This window comes from Triplophysa dalaica, chromosome 21, assembly GCF_015846415.1.
Source record: "Triplophysa dalaica isolate WHDGS20190420 chromosome 21, ASM1584641v1, whole genome shotgun sequence".
NCBI lineage: Eukaryota > Metazoa > Chordata > Actinopteri > Cypriniformes > Nemacheilidae > Triplophysa > Triplophysa dalaica.
Genome location: NC_079562.1, coordinates 6720507 through 6736406, shown reverse-complemented (window position 1 = coordinate 6736406; position 15900 = coordinate 6720507). Strand labels below are relative to the sequence as shown.

The window sequence follows — 15900 nt, the reverse complement described above, 5'->3', positions numbered from 1 at the left end:
TCTCAAGCTTGGCTCTGCGCATTGAGGCCTCTGGTAGAGAGGTTAACCATTGCACAGTAGAGTAGAAACATTGCTCTTCCAGGCTGCGAAAAAACAGAAGCCTATGAAAGTAAAGGATCTCAGAAAGACGATGAGGGAAGAATGTGTTTATCTAACCACATGCCTTGTTTCTATAATTCCTAGAAAATAGCCTAGTAAACAGCTTCAACCAACTAGTCGATTATATATATATATATATATATATATATATATATATATATATATATATATAATTTGCATTAAACAGATTGTATGGTAACCCAGAGGGAATTTGTATTGCTCACAGGCTGGCTTTTATAGCATAGAAGATTTGATGAAGTTCTCAGTTGTGTTTCATTTGAGGATCAACTTGTTCTCAGGTGTTTCTCCTAAAATTGCTTAGGAAAAAAAATCAAACGAGGCAATTGTTAAAATACAAAAATAAAAGTATGGTGCAACTCTGGATTTGAGTTGATTTTGAAACGTTCAATAATATTGACTATGTGTCAAGTTTGTGATATTTTTGAGATCTCTTCTGAAATGTAATAGACGTTTAGGAGAAATATCTGAGACGAAGAAAAATTCTGCCATGGATTACTCACCTTCAAGTCGTGCGACAAGCCTAGGACATCGGTTCAGCATCACAACGCAAATGAAGATGGTTTTGGTGAGTTTCGGAATCCATCGACAGAAACGCAACTGACTTTCATAGTGCAGACTGTCAGTAATGTTTCCGTTTATAGGCAGGAGCCAGAAAGCTACCGAAGCTCAACAAAAATTTTGCGTCTTGAAGATGAAAGGATGTCCTAGGCTTGTTGAACGACTATAGGGTAATTCATTGCAGCATTTTCATTTTTCAATGCAGTTCCCCTTTTAAGCAAGTTTCCATTTGCTCTCAAATCTCATTGATGTCATGAGGTGAAATAATTGACATGCTAAAGAGATCTCATGTGTGTTTTTTCTTTCTTATGGGTAAAACCTTCAGGAAACATTTGTTTCCAAAGCCATATTCAGATGCACATCCTTGGTCACTGTGTAGCATCTTGAATTGTTAAGCTTTTAACATGAGTTGGCACATTAAAATAGTCTATTGCACTCTATCCTGCTGCTTTTGAATCCAAGAGCACATCATACACACACTGTGTAATGTAAATACCCTGTAAGGGACGTGTTCTGAATCAGGTGAATGTAAAACCAGCCCAATTATAAATTTGGTTTATAAGACCATTAGTCAATTTAATTATTACTTAGGGCATCAAATGTCTACGCTATTTTACAATGTTTTCAATTACCATTGTTTATTGTGGTCTGTCAACTGAAGCCAGAGCTCCCCTTTACGTTATTTTGTCAATGGCTACAGAGTATAATTGATATAAATTTAAGGCTTAGTAACAATCAAATGTAATGCGTAATGTGCTCACATAGATTAGTGTGCCTTAGAGATTCAAAACTTTTTTTTAATAGACACACGTGTCGTTTGTTCATTGAAAGCTTAGTTTTTCCCAGGAATATAATTCAGAGGGAATCTGAAGTATAGAGACATGCCCAAAATGCTGCATTCCTCAGTGCAGCCCTAAACAGAAGACTTACTGTTTTTCTGCAAAATCACTGTCGTTTTCAAGACTTAATTGCAACCAGCATTGTAAAGCGCATTTAAAATGATCAAATAGCCTAATGCAAGATTAATGAAAATGAATAAGAATTTCCAATAGCTAAGACTAGTAATTACGTTGGCCTCAAGCTGAGCTTCTGAAAGATGTTTTGTACTCTAGTGCCTGTAAAAGGAAATCAAAACAGCTGCGTTTCAATGTGATAAACCCCCCAACTTCCTCTATTTCTATCAAGCCCCATTATCTAATTCATTCCAAAAAGTCTAAGAAGTCAGTCTTACTCTAATTACTAAAGGAAATTAATTAAGTCATCAGTGTGATAACATGGATTATTCACATGGGATGACTGACGGCCATTCTGAACAGAGAACCATCATCTCTTTGCCTCCGAGGACCTTAAACTGTAAAATGTAGTCTCTTTGACCCCAATTACTTGAGATATTCTTTACCACCAACTAATCAGAAGCGGATTGAGTAACTGGCCTCCAGTAACCAGGAAAATCGTTTTTCCAGTTACACCACAGAGCTAGTGGCTAAAAGACCAGCATATCCAAGATGAATGACTTGAAGTGTCCTACTTGTTTCAGGTTATTGGAACAATAACTGACTTCTTCAGCAAAGTCTGATTACAAATCTTACTTTTCCAATGCCATTCCTTTCCGCACTTTTCTTTCCCACATAGGGCATACATATAAAAGGCTTGTCCCTATATTTCGACAAACCGTAAAATATGGATTTATGAATTGATGAATTTTTTATGCAAACGTACACACAGGCGTTATTTTTGGAGCTCTCCAAGGTGTAATTTAAAGGCTGTTATATTCACACTGAGTGTTGATAAGTCGTAGAAGCACCTGAGCTGCATTTTCTAGCTCTTCTTTCACATGTGCACACATTGACGAATACATTCTGCATATTAAGAGTTCAAAAATATTCAACAAATTTTATTTCAAAATATTTTTTTATGGATAAACAAACAGTCACAATAATTTACAACCTCATGTTTGCTAATGCTTTCAAACTAGAAGCCAATATAAAAGAAGCAAATTAAAAGTAGTGTGTCCATTTGGCAAAATGTACATTCAATTTAAATTCCTTGAGGGTTTCATCATTGTTTTCTATCCAAAAACTGTACCGCGATAAGCAAAGTCAATCTAAACACAGTTTTAGTGTTTCCTGTGGGTGGATATGGCTTCAGCCCAGCTATATGCATATTTGTGGATATTCATGTCCATTTGTCTGCACAGGCAAAGTAAAAAAAAAAAAACGATGTCTGTAAAAGATTCTCCTTTCCAGTATCGATATACTGCTATACTATTTTAAAAAGTGTCTCCACTGGGGTTCTCATCCTTGTCCAACTGCTAACCTACATCCAGTGTCTGATGTTACAGTAGTTCTACAGTGCCAGAGTTAGATAGCAGACTGTTGTCTCTAAAATATCTTGGCTCAATCACACAGCGGGGTGGCAGAACCCACTATTTCCCGCTTGCTTCCTGATTTTACAGCACTTTTCATCTTTACTACTGGAGACGGCTGTAATATCGAAGCAGATTTAGGGCTGATTCTTGTCAAACATGTTGATAGTATTTTATGGAGCAGTTGGTTAAGTGGTATCACAAGCTTGTATAACTGTCCGGGCAAAGAATGATGTCCATGCATTGTAAGATATGAAATATTCATAGCTTATTATAGTTCCCCAGCATTTCTTTAAGCATGGACTGAGGACAAAAAATGACTTAGCTCCATATTTTCACGTTAATGTCAGAGTCTGTTTCATCTGGTTTCTGGGTTTATTTGTAATTTTGGAACTTCTTAGAAACACGGGAGACAACATTAGCAGGATGAAATGAATTTCCTTATCGTGTTCATAACTCAACAATGAGGATTATTCTTCTGGCTTGGTCATGCAAGTAGTTTCATTTCACATATTTTCACTGGGTGATTATTATACGTTTAGTATTTTAGTATAGCAGCACATTTTTATGCAGTAGGTGTCATTTCATTTGCAATATTATCTGGAATTTATTACTTACATTTAATGCAAAACATCTGATAACTTGCCACCGATAATCACTGAAGGTCATTGCAATTTGGCAATTGAGGAGTGCGTCAACTAGCTGATAAATTAAAGACCCTTTGGCTGATTATCTCATTAGGTGTTTGAACTTACTGTACAGGAATTGCCTGTTTTAAAAACATCACTTAGAAATATCCTGTTTAACCTTTTTATATTTCCTCTCGCTTACACAGAAATATTGATGGACTCCACCACGGCGACCGCAGAACTGGGCTGGACAGTATATCCTGTTTCGGGCACAAGTGACACCAGTGTAAGTCCTCAATGTTTTTCTATGTTAACTAAGTCTATTTCTAGATTTAGAAAGACTAACTTTGTTATAGTTCTAACGGGTCTGGACAATATATTCACAATAAATGATTAATAATTTTGCTGGTGATATAAAATTAAGCAACATTGTGAACATGGGTGAGATCAGATATTGTTTAAGCTTTATCTACTCCTAATTGTTTTCTAAAGAATATGACCACAATTTGATTCATATACATCCCAGATCCATTCTGCATTGCATTCATCTAGGCACACGCCTGGTCGGCACCCGCTGGTCAGATAATAATTAATGGTTTCCTTTCCCATGCGAGGATCTATGTTTCTCCAAATTGTTCAGGAAGGAAAAATGTATTTCTGAGTAATTTGCCGCTGTATTTCTGTAAAACCACTCCTTATTTTATTCAATTATTTATGCTTCTGTGTCTGATGGGGGATGGTTTAAATTATACCATGCAGTGTGTCTGGAAGCGTTCTTATGAAACAATAAAAACTGTGGGAGAGGAAAAAGTGGAAGGAGAAAAGAGGATAGAAGGCTGACAATGTGGTTGTACAACTTCAAAGTTCTTCAGATATAATTTTGCTCACCATATTCTCTTCCAACCTGAGGGCACGCAGCTTTTTCCGTTCTGATTGGAGCAATCAATATAAAAGAACAAAGCGGTCCGGTGTCTCTGGGTCTGAAGCTCTGAAGCTCTGGATTCAATCTGTGAGGAATAAGATTCACCTCTCTTCTTCCTCTCTAACAAAAGAAACAGAATTACACATGCTTTTCATCACCACATCTTTTTTTAACTTCGTTGCTGTGAAGGTTTACCAAAAAAACAGCAAAAGTCAAATTATTTCAATACCACAGCTAATGGCGAAACACGTCAGAAAGAACGTCTGGAGATAAATGCAAAATATGATATAACATGGAAAAGTTGCAATGCAAGGTTTTGACGCATTTAAAAATGTACATTTCCAAAATGGCCACGCTGTCTCGAAGGAAATGGATTCTTCAGTGAGGCATGCTGATGATCTGTCCAACTTTCCCTTGCATTCAGTTATTTTGCTGTCTGACACCACATATTTTTGAAGAGCATATACATTTACGTGAAGGAAATGAGACAGAGAATAGTATCTGGGAAGACATAGCATGCATTATCTACACTGTAGGAATGGCAGCCCCCCGCAGCAGTGCTAAACAGGTGGGATTCTGTAAACGTTAAAGAGAGAAAGGCTTTAAGTTATTGTCTTACACCCCTGCAGAGCCTTGTGGGCTTAACTAAAGTATCAGTGTCAGTCAAAATATAGAGCACTCTATCAACAGTTGGCTTACATGGCACTGAATAGCTTTGCAAAACAAACCCCTGTTGCAGAACTGTCAAGGAGAAGAAATCCAGATGTGAATTACTCATTCTTTCATTTGTTCATTCATTCATGCCACTGTGTTGAATGTACTCAAACCCCTTAACATATTATGCAGATGGAATTTACTGTAGAACATTGTAATTATAGATTTTAACACCTATATTAGAGAAAGATTTATGGTAAACATTTATCAAAGGCAGGTGTGAGAGGTGCATACTTCATGTGCTTTCAGCAGTTATTATATGCTTGACTACCTATTACTTGTCTATGTAGAGACTTGTTGAGACCTGCACATTATCACACCAACTTAAATATTGTTATTTCAGATTTCTTTGAAATATTATAAAGCTGAAATGCGTTTTCTATTATTACACAAGTAACGTAAAAATCTGTGTTCAAATCTGTCACATTCCCCCAATTCGCAACGTTAAGCAGGACTAAGATGGTGATGTTATAGATGCTAAAGTTGGGGATTTCTGTTTTAATAAACCAAAATGAAAGTCTGGCTTCGCTCGTCCACATTTTAGCACTTATATCATCTCTAAACCTTGGATGTCCAATTCACTGTTTTTCAGGAAATGATAAAACACTGTACTTTTTAAATGATTAAATATTATGTTGTCATAGGAACGTTTTTGACAGGCACTTTTTAATCATTTTACTTGTTCAGATATTTTGACAAACATAAAGGCTGACTAATAATAATGATTTATGGCAACAACAAAAAAACCTGTATATGGAGATTCAAGGTTTCAGAAGGACTGCAGTGATATGTATAGAAACTCTCTCTCTCTATCTGATAATTGACCAAAAACATAGATGATATCATCTACTGCTCATGGGTGTAAACAATTGTAAGATACATTGATTTTTCAAATGCTTTTTACTACTTATACTAAATAGCTACTCATGATTCACCAGTCTTTTAAGTTAGTTTAAACCTCTTACTTTTACCTACTTTTTTTACACAATTTACAATCAATCCTTGGCTTGTAAAGGAAATAATGTGTCAAGTGTTGTTTTACATGCTTAAACATAAGCTAAAGGCCACTAACTTTATGAAATATGAATTCCAAACAAACATCTTCTTTACAAATGTGTGATAACACTGCATTTCATACTCTTCATTGTAAAATGGATTAAAAGAAGCAGCGAAAATAATCTTTAAATCAATTCTTCAGTAATAAAGCTCAGAGCTGGTTTGCCAATTACATTACAAAGATAAGTGTGAACTCATAATTCATTCTGTTAACCTTACAATTTAAGTTTAACTCAGAAGCTTAATGTAGCTCAGGGGCATTATATAAAATATATATTTTAACAGAAATGATAAATAAAATACACACAGAATGTTTAAATACATTGTTAGTCAAACATTTGTTTTACAGTGAAATTATTTGTAACTGTTAGGGTATGATGCTGCAAATGAAATCATTACTGGCTTAATTACATAAAGCCATTGCAGGGACTTCACAGAAGTGTATAAATGGCTCCATGTTCAGGCTAGTGTTGGTCATGCATCTTGACTTGTTGCTTACTGGTGCAGAACATGAAAATGAGGCAGTACATTTGTGTAACTAATCGCTGTAGTGTGCTCCTCATTAGACCGCATCTACGTCCAGATGAAAATGCTATCATTAATCATCCGTGACTGTATTTGCATGCTAATGAACTACTACCCACTGTTTTGCTTGTACTAATACGCAATGACATGAGGTTTGACGGGGTCTTACTGTAATTCTGAATGTGAATCTGCAGTACATGCTGCAAATGCTAAAAAAGCAAAGTCAAAGGGATGGCTCACACAAAATCAGGAAATCACTTACTAGTTCCAATTCACAATTCATCACCATTGGAACCAGAGGTACAGAGAAGACATTTTGAAGAATCTTTACTTTATCCAGACAGTGAAAGTGAATGGGGACCAAAGTTGTCAATCACAAATTTGCAAATCTGCATATCTTTTTTAGTGCTTGTCTCTAAAGCACCTAGAGCATTGTAAGTTGGGAACAGCAAGAATCTTTGGTTCTGTCTGAACTAAGGCTTTAACGCAGTTTTAAAGTCCCAGTTATAGTAAAAATGATGTACAGTATCAGGTTAACTGTCACCCGGTTCCGTATACGGGACACCTAAGTTTGAGTCAATATTGTGCATGTAATTTCTAATCGAATCATGACAAACTATATATCATTGGAAAGGTCTAAGACTCTAGAATACAGATTTCTTTGATGTTTTTTTAAATAATTTATGTAGGGAGACTAATTGATTCTTTTTTATAAAGAGTATGCTAAGAATTTTTGTTATCCTTTTGCGACCCGTATTTAAATTTATTTTTTAATCAATGAAAAACAAACCTCTTTTTATATTTTACAATAAACCTAACAACATACCTTTAATTTTTGAGTGTGTTGGATTTTTTTGGCAATATTAAACTACTTTTCTTTACCAACCGTAAGTCTGTATTCCAATTAAGTCTGAATTGACGAGTTACCGCCATTTTAGTTCCAACATGCATTTTCATGTGTAGGCTCAAAAAGAGCTCCGACAGTTAAAATGTTTTAAATATCGTAGCGTTTATTGTAAATAGTTTATCAATGTGGGTCATTCTCTTTTTAAAAATCGTGTGCCATCATAATCTTCAGTTAAATTCAGAAAATGCACTTATGACTAACCATCTAAGATTACATTTGTTAGACGGCTTGGGCGGAGCATCAGTTAACTCCCTCCCTTAAGCTGTCATTCTGCTACCAGTTCCATTTCAAAATGCAACAGTTGTTTTATACATTCAATAAAATCGCAGAGAAAGAAGGAAGCCACACCCACTATTTCTCATTCAAAATTTATTTTCACTCGGAAAATACTTTAAAATACGGATGTTTGAAGCCATCGCAAGTTCCGAGTCTTTATGCTTTTATTTAAAACCATGCATCAACTCATTACTGATTGCCATCGCATGACCTACACAAAACATATATTTCAAACACATCAAGGCTGTTTATAGTACAGTATTTAAAAACAACACACACATATCAGCAGCCGCCTCAAAAGAGCACTTGCTTTTGGAAATTTCCTAAAATCAGTTCCACTGCTGAATGACCTGTGTCCATTACATTTGATCTATAAAAGACTAGTATACCATTTTGTGGTCCCTTCATCAAGAAATCCAAACTCTGTGTGGTCACATGTCAAGATTTAAACAAGCAGCCCCTGGCAGCGTGACTCTTTTGTCACGCCCTTGATTTATATAAAGAGAAATATATAAACAGAATCCACATGAAGATGGAGAAAGACGAGGGTTAAAGAAGCAATAGGAAGCTTGTTTGTCTAACTTCACATGTTGCGCATTACCAGTGGATGGAGGTAATTGAAAGTGACTGCTCAGTTTGTAGGTCGGGTCTCAATTTTAGTCTTCAGTGTTCTCTCTCTCTCTTTCAATCACTCACTCCGTCCCTGTCACTCCTCATGGTGGGGATCTCAGTCCCTCGCTCGGTGTTGTAATCCCACTGCACTTTAACTCAAATATCTGGATGTCATTTGTCTCGCACGTCCCCTCAGGACAAATGTCTCTATGAGTCTATCTGTCAGAAATCCCACAACTGCAAATGGGTAACTCTCCCTCCGGAGCTGTCATGCACGCCTCCGAGTGAATTGTTTATTTATGCACATTTATGATGCATTTGTAAGTCCGAGGCACGCTTTGCACACAGGCCAATGAGATGTGGAGTCAGCATGTTTCATAAAAAGACCCATCATCTCCGCTGGTTACATACGCTGTAAAACAAACGACAACCCTGGGAGAGCTTTAATTGCGGCTTCATGTAAACTTCATGAGGTTGTGACAGTTTATTTGTTATAGATGCTGAAGTCCAAATACATGTTGGAGCTATGTCACAGCTGAGCAATTAATAAAACACAACTCTCGATCACGGCCAACGTCTCCGTCCCCCAGAGCTAGACTTTTTCATAATTCAGTACGAGCTCCCTGCGGTTCCACTCGACTGGACCGATCAAGTAGGGCGAGTCTCTGTCTGAGAGACTTATAGATTACAGCTCAGTTCAACTCTCTCTTTTTGGGAGGCAGGGGAGTTATTGATTCTAAACTTCTTTCTAGAAGAACATTGTGCAATATATCACAGGGCCCCTTTTCCCATTGCAACTTATAAAATATTTCAAGAGTAGAATTTATTATTTCTTTCTTTGGTTTGTCCAAAAAAGGAGCCCACGCCTAATATCCTGCTTTCTGCATTCATTATGTACTCACTCTTATGTTATTCCAAACGTGTATGCCTTTCTTTCTTCAGCAGAACACCAACGATATTTTGAAGAACATTGGTAACCAAACAACACTGACCCCCATTTTCTTCCATTGTATGGATACAAAACACTTAGTCATTTCTCAAAATATCTTCTTTGATGTTCCACAGAAGAACAAGTCGTGTGCAGGTTTGTGATGACAACTTCTTAAGACAGTAGTAGAATATGAACACAGAATCTATTCAGTCTTTCTTGTCGTGATTAAAAGACTGCAGATTTGAACCGCATGGGCCCATAAGTCCCAGGTTGTGTTCTCATTCAGTGGACCGAAGCTCTGGGTTCTGCACTAGCAGTCTCTGTGATAGTCCTACTTATGTTTGATTGTGACCCTCAAAGCACACTCTGCCCTTAGACCCGATGGCGCCATTATTTTGTTGTGCTTTTTGTATGTGGTGCCTGTAAATAGCGATGCGACCGAGTGGTGCACCATCTCCAAAGGACCTCACTCTGACCTCCTGCTTTGAGTGCATACAGAAACATGTAAGATCCACCACGATATCCAAGATAACAACAAAAGGCAAATTTGAAATGATTATCGTAACACCCATCAAATGCAAAAGTTCATCTCTTAATTAAACGAACCAAAAGAATAAAGAGGGTATTTTACAAACCTTTGGCCAGTTATTACTGAAACTGACAAAATCTCCCTTATCCACCCATTGAAAGTCCATGGAGAAACCTGTAAAAACGAAGATGCTGCATTTAATTTCACACTTTATACTTGATAGCTTGCTTCCTCTGTCTCACTTGGTTCTTGGTTCACTCCTCTAATAAAAGAGTGGCAGTGAAGCTCAGAAAGCACAAAGGAAAGCCCTTTTAAAGGATGTTTGTATGGAGTTTCTTTAACCCATCTTCTCCTGCACACATGGCTCTCTACTTCGTTTCTCATAAGCAACCACCTTGCTTTTTCAATTCTTCATAATTTGATTAGCGAGAATGACAGGCAACAAGCAAGGAGATGCTACACGCTGTCTTCTCTTGTTTAACAACCCTTCATCTCCACCCTGCTTAGTGTTTATTTAAAGAACGGGTCATCCTTAAGAAAAGGAGCAAGGTTAATGGCTGCCATTGACCCGAGAGACACCTGCCTGCCTGCAGAGACAAAACATTTGGAAAAGATACATTTTTCTCATGTGACTATGGTTCTGTGATTTTACAACAAGAAAAGAAGATATATATTTGACAGTTTAGTTCCACATTAAAATGTATTCAGATATATTAAAGGGATAGTTCACCCAAAAATGAAAATTCTGCCATCATTTACTCAACTGAAAGTTGGTAACCGAACAATGCTGTCACCCATTCACTTCTATTGTATGGACACAGAACATCGCAAGTGAATGGGTGCCAGTTAACAACATTTTTCAAAATATCTTCTTTTGTGTTCTACCATAAAAGTAATAATGCACATCATTTTATAAAAAACCTCATAAAATCATTACATTCTGTCAATCAAAACCATTACTATTCAAATAAAGTAAAAATTATAAAGTGTATTTTTAACATGGCACCTAAATGCTGTCAAAGCTTTAGTCAAACATAAAAATTTAGATATCGTTTTCTCCATGTCATCTCAATTTCAAAAGATTTTCTTTCATATTCCAGTTAAATCTCCTCCATATAATGAAAGATAAAGAGGTTGGGGATCTTAATCTCCAAAATGACAATACAAGCACCATAAATGGGCCAATAAAAGTCTTCCGAGAGCATACGACCATCACAACAAATTTTTAACAACGCTTGGATAATTTATGTCTCTTAGGAGCAATAGTTACTTTAACACTCTTGGTTTCGAGGAAACCATGCAGCTCCTAATGACCACAATTCAATCCAGACTCATTTAGCTTTGTCATGAATAACAAGCACATGAGAGCAGAGAAGAAAAGCTGTGAGAAAAGAATGCTTTTTTAATTAGTCCAAGACCATTTGATGAAATGGAGGTCTTGGACAGGCTTGACTTTCTCCCCCAGCCCGTCAAAACTCTGTCAAAATCCTTGTTAAGCAGCAACTAATTTGGGAAATTATGTCAGCTGTTAAGTGAAGAGTAAAACACTCGGGGGGAGTTGGAAAAGGGAGGGTTGGGCTGATCATAGACTTGCTGGGCTTTGAGGCCACGGTACGAAGAGCTTTTAAGGTAAAGGAAAGGGCTTTCCCTATTAGACAAGGTCACGACTTTGACTCCTGTGGCTGGTATTTTGCTTGTTTAGTGCTGAAAGCCTGTGGCTTGATCGCAGGCGGGTTGACTGGAAACCACAACGGAGTCATCTGGAGTCACTTTAGGCCAAGTTGTGAAGTCCCTGGTGCATGTACCCTTCATGCTTTAGTGTGCACAATATATACTTGTTAACTTTACAAGAAGTCTCTTTCGCTCTATCAAACGGTCATCCATATAATTTGATTATCTTTGGTTTGCAACCTTCAGTGGGATGCCATTTTTATATGTGTTTCTATAAGAGCTGACATTGCTGTGCTAATTACCATCAGGTCAACTAAAGGTAAATTCTCTGTAGGTTTAAGATTATATGTTCTCTCTCTCTCTCTCTCTCTCTCTCTCTCTCTCTCTCTCTCTCTCTCTCTCTCTCTCTCTCTTTCTCAACTCTTCTTATTCCCTGATGTAAGCTGTTGCTTGTATGTAAATATATTATAGAGGTATGTTGGTAAATGTATTATTATAGATTTTTGTACGACGATTTAGTGAACAAAAATACTTCATTTAAAATATATATTCTTACCCCTCATTCCTTATATACTGTATACATTTTCATTGTCTGTATGTCTGTATTTGAACAAAAATTACAAAATTGAAAAACATATGTTTACTTGTTTGGATCATAAAATGGGCAAAAAATCCAACAGATTTGCTTTTTATTAGATTGCAGTGTTGTATTTAAAGTCCCCCTGCAGTCGATCATTTTATCACTCAAAAATCATCTTTGAGCATCAAAATAGCATACAATTGTCCTTCAGAAACCTCTGATTTCCAAATGTTTTTTTTTCAGGAAATCGAAAAAACTGTACCTTAAAAATGACAAAATATCGTGTAGTTAAATTTTTTATTGGTAAGATATTTGCAAACCACAGTGACAAACATAAGGGTGACTCAAAGTAATGATTTATGGCAAAACATAAAAATCTCAAAATAAGGAGATGCAAGGTTTTAGAAGGACGGCATTGATATGAAATATTTAAAAAATGACTTTGATGTAATTCCACCCCGTAAAGTAGGTTAAAAAACACACAGACATATAAACAACATTAAAGGCTTGATTTTCACCACAGGGGGATTTTAATAGCCAGAATATCATAAAGAACTGAAGGTGGAATGCATAGCACCTTAGCAAACCAATGAGCAATGCCCCTGCATTGACTCAACACCACAGTCATAAAATCCACAGAGTAATACAGCATATCAAAGGCCCTTGACAACAACCCACAAAGCACGGGCGGGTACCACTCACATTTCCAAAAATATAGATCACACCAATTAGTCAAGTAATATTTATGTTGTCAAGTCAGCGTGTTTATTGTTTAATTTCACCAAACTACGCTCAGTTCTTTTCTTGTAGTCTAGCGTGCAGGAAACATGAAATTATGCTAATGCTGGATTCATTTGATTCTTCCTGAGGACAGAAAATAGGCAGCACAGCAAGAAATGAATAAGTGTGTAAACATCAAAGTCTGTCACCTGTTCTTCGTCACGACCTGAGCTGTATTAATAATACATGTTCTTAAACAGAGCAAGAAATTGAGAAAGGGAGGGAGAGATCATTTGGCGCAGTCATACAGGGTCTCCAAAAAACACAGCCCAATGCCAGTCCTCTTTATACCGAGTGCCAGAACCTGCTGGCAGAAAGCAAGCAAATTTTACCCTCTTCCCTGGCTCATTCCTTCTCTGCTCTGTAATCTCCCTGCTTAAAGAAAAAGCCTTGCTGGTCACCACCATATGTTGCGTTTTAGATCAAAAAGCCTCCAGAACAAATCCATAAACCATCTCTTTATCTTTTCCTCTCTTTAGTGGGAAGAAGTGAGCGGGTATGATGAACACATGAACACCATCCGCACCTATCAGGTGTGTAACGTATTCGATGCCAACCAAAACAACTGGGTGCGCACCAAGTACATCCGACGAAGAGGGGCACAGCGCATCCACGTGGAGATGAAATTTTCTGTACGTGACTGCAGCAGCATCCCGAGGGTACCGGGATCGTGCAAAGAAACATTTAATCTCTACTATTATGAATCGGATACTGACACGGCCACCAAAGTCTTCCCTCCTTGGATGGAAAACCCTTGGATAAAAGTGGACACCATCGCGGCCGACGAGAGCTTCTCCCAAGTGGATCTGGGTGGAAGGGTGATGAAGATTAACACAGAGGTTCGCAGTTTTGGGCCTGTTTCACGCAATGGTTTTTACCTAGCTTTCCAGGACTATGGCGGGTGTATGTCGCTGATTGCCGTACGAGTGTTCTATAGGAAATGTCCTCGCACGATCCGGAACCGGGCAATATTTCAGGAGACGCTTTCAGGGGCGGAGAGCACCTCACTGGTGGCAGCGAGGGGTGTGTGCATCCCTAACGCTGAGGAAGTTGACGTTCCTATTAAACTGTACTGTAATGGAGATGGAGAGTGGATGGTCCCTATTGGCCGCTGTATGTGTAAAGCTGGTCACGAGGCGGTGGACAACGGAACGGTTTGCAGAGGTAAGCTGATTCGTTTGGCTAATGTGTGAAAATCTTGGCATGGTGCACGAAACTCTTTTATTTTTAGGTCATGCTTTCTGCTGACCACAGACAGAATACAAGACCGAACACATTGGGGGCATTCGCTGATTGTGAATGCATAACATTTTCAAAAATAAGTTTTGTACATGTATTCTTTCCTAAAATAATGGGAAAATTTGAAACAAATTCACTTAAATAACATGTACACAAAAATCTCAAATGTTTCCTGTGAGACGGACGACGTAAACAATGCTAGTTTAACGCTGGTCCCGTAGAACTTCTTGTTTCAACAAAATACAAACAACAGAACAATAATAACTAAATCAAAATGTATGTATGATTTAAAAAGAAATAAAAATGAATCCAGAGGGGCCTTTCGAACCTTTGTAATATACAGATTATTGCAATATTAAGTTTTTATAAATATTCACTTATATTAGTTACTTAGTTACTAAGTTTTGCGTGTTACTAATATCTTTATATATAGTAACTTGGTAAATAAGTCAATAATTAGTCATTAATTATAATAAATATATATTTTGTTACTTAGTAAATAGTTATATTGTGATGATTGGGACACGTTTTTGTCAAAAAATCGGCAGGCTGCTTTCTTTGTTATAACCTGAATAAAATGGTCAGAAGAAATGCATTACAATATTACTTTATATATTAGGACATTAGGACATTTCAGCAGGTTTTCTTTCATCCCCCTCTATGGATATACCATTTGGAAAAACAGACTGCCAAAAAATCCTCTTATGTTCAGACATTAATCAGTCCTCTTGTTTTTAGACATTCATACTGTATTGTTAAGGGACCTATAAGCTATGTACATTTTCCTACCAGCTCATTTTTTACCCATACTGGAGCTCAAGAATCAGCCCACTATTGATGTTGTGGTTTCTCCGTGCTGTCCGAAGCAACTCAAACACATTCATGTGGCTGATTTTCCCCCTCACCGAATCCCAGTGCAGCGTTGACGTAAACTGGCCCTTTCTCAGCATGTGGAGGTATTGATCGTTTCTATGCCAAGCCCCAGCGCTCCTCTGCTTCAGTCCTTCTCACCTGTAATTCAACTCACACTGCAGCAGGGGCTCTCGTTCCACTCCCGACGGCGGGTCCTGTTCCCACGGCAACGCTTGCCTGCAGACAGGCACCATGCTGACACAGACGACACAATAAAACGCCCACCTGTGTTTCAGACACAACCCCTCCTTCCTTTCCACAAATGCACCCACTCGTACAGGCAGACGTGCACACACGTGCTTCATAGGCCTGCCTGTAATTACCTCACCGGCTCCCCGTCTAGGCCAGAATGGGCTGTGATAATAGATGCTCATCGCAGACATTCGCGGGGCGGCACTCCGGTGGAACGCATTCAATGACATTTAATGAGGGGCGCAATCGTCCCTTTGGAGCACCTGTCGATGACAAAAAAAAATTGTAGATCAGTGTACTCCAAACCGAAGAGCCTGCATAATTATGCACATTTGGTTGTTTTTGACCCACATCTCATTTACGATACACTGTGGATTTATAT

The 15900-nt window shown here is 37.7% G+C and overlaps 1 protein-coding gene across 2 annotated transcripts in view; it reads left to right on the top strand.

Moving 5' to 3' along the window:
• ephb2b (eph receptor B2b) overlaps positions 1-15900 on the top strand; it is a 127545-nt gene that overhangs the window by 41555 nt on the left and 70090 nt on the right. For both annotated transcript variants that reach the window (XM_056734408.1, XM_056734407.1), the window contains exons 2-3: positions 3879-3958; positions 13655-14339. In XM_056734408.1, the coding sequence (XP_056590386.1) occupies positions 3879-3958; positions 13655-14339 (765 nt within the window). The remainder of the gene's footprint in view (positions 1-3878; positions 3959-13654; positions 14340-15900) is intronic.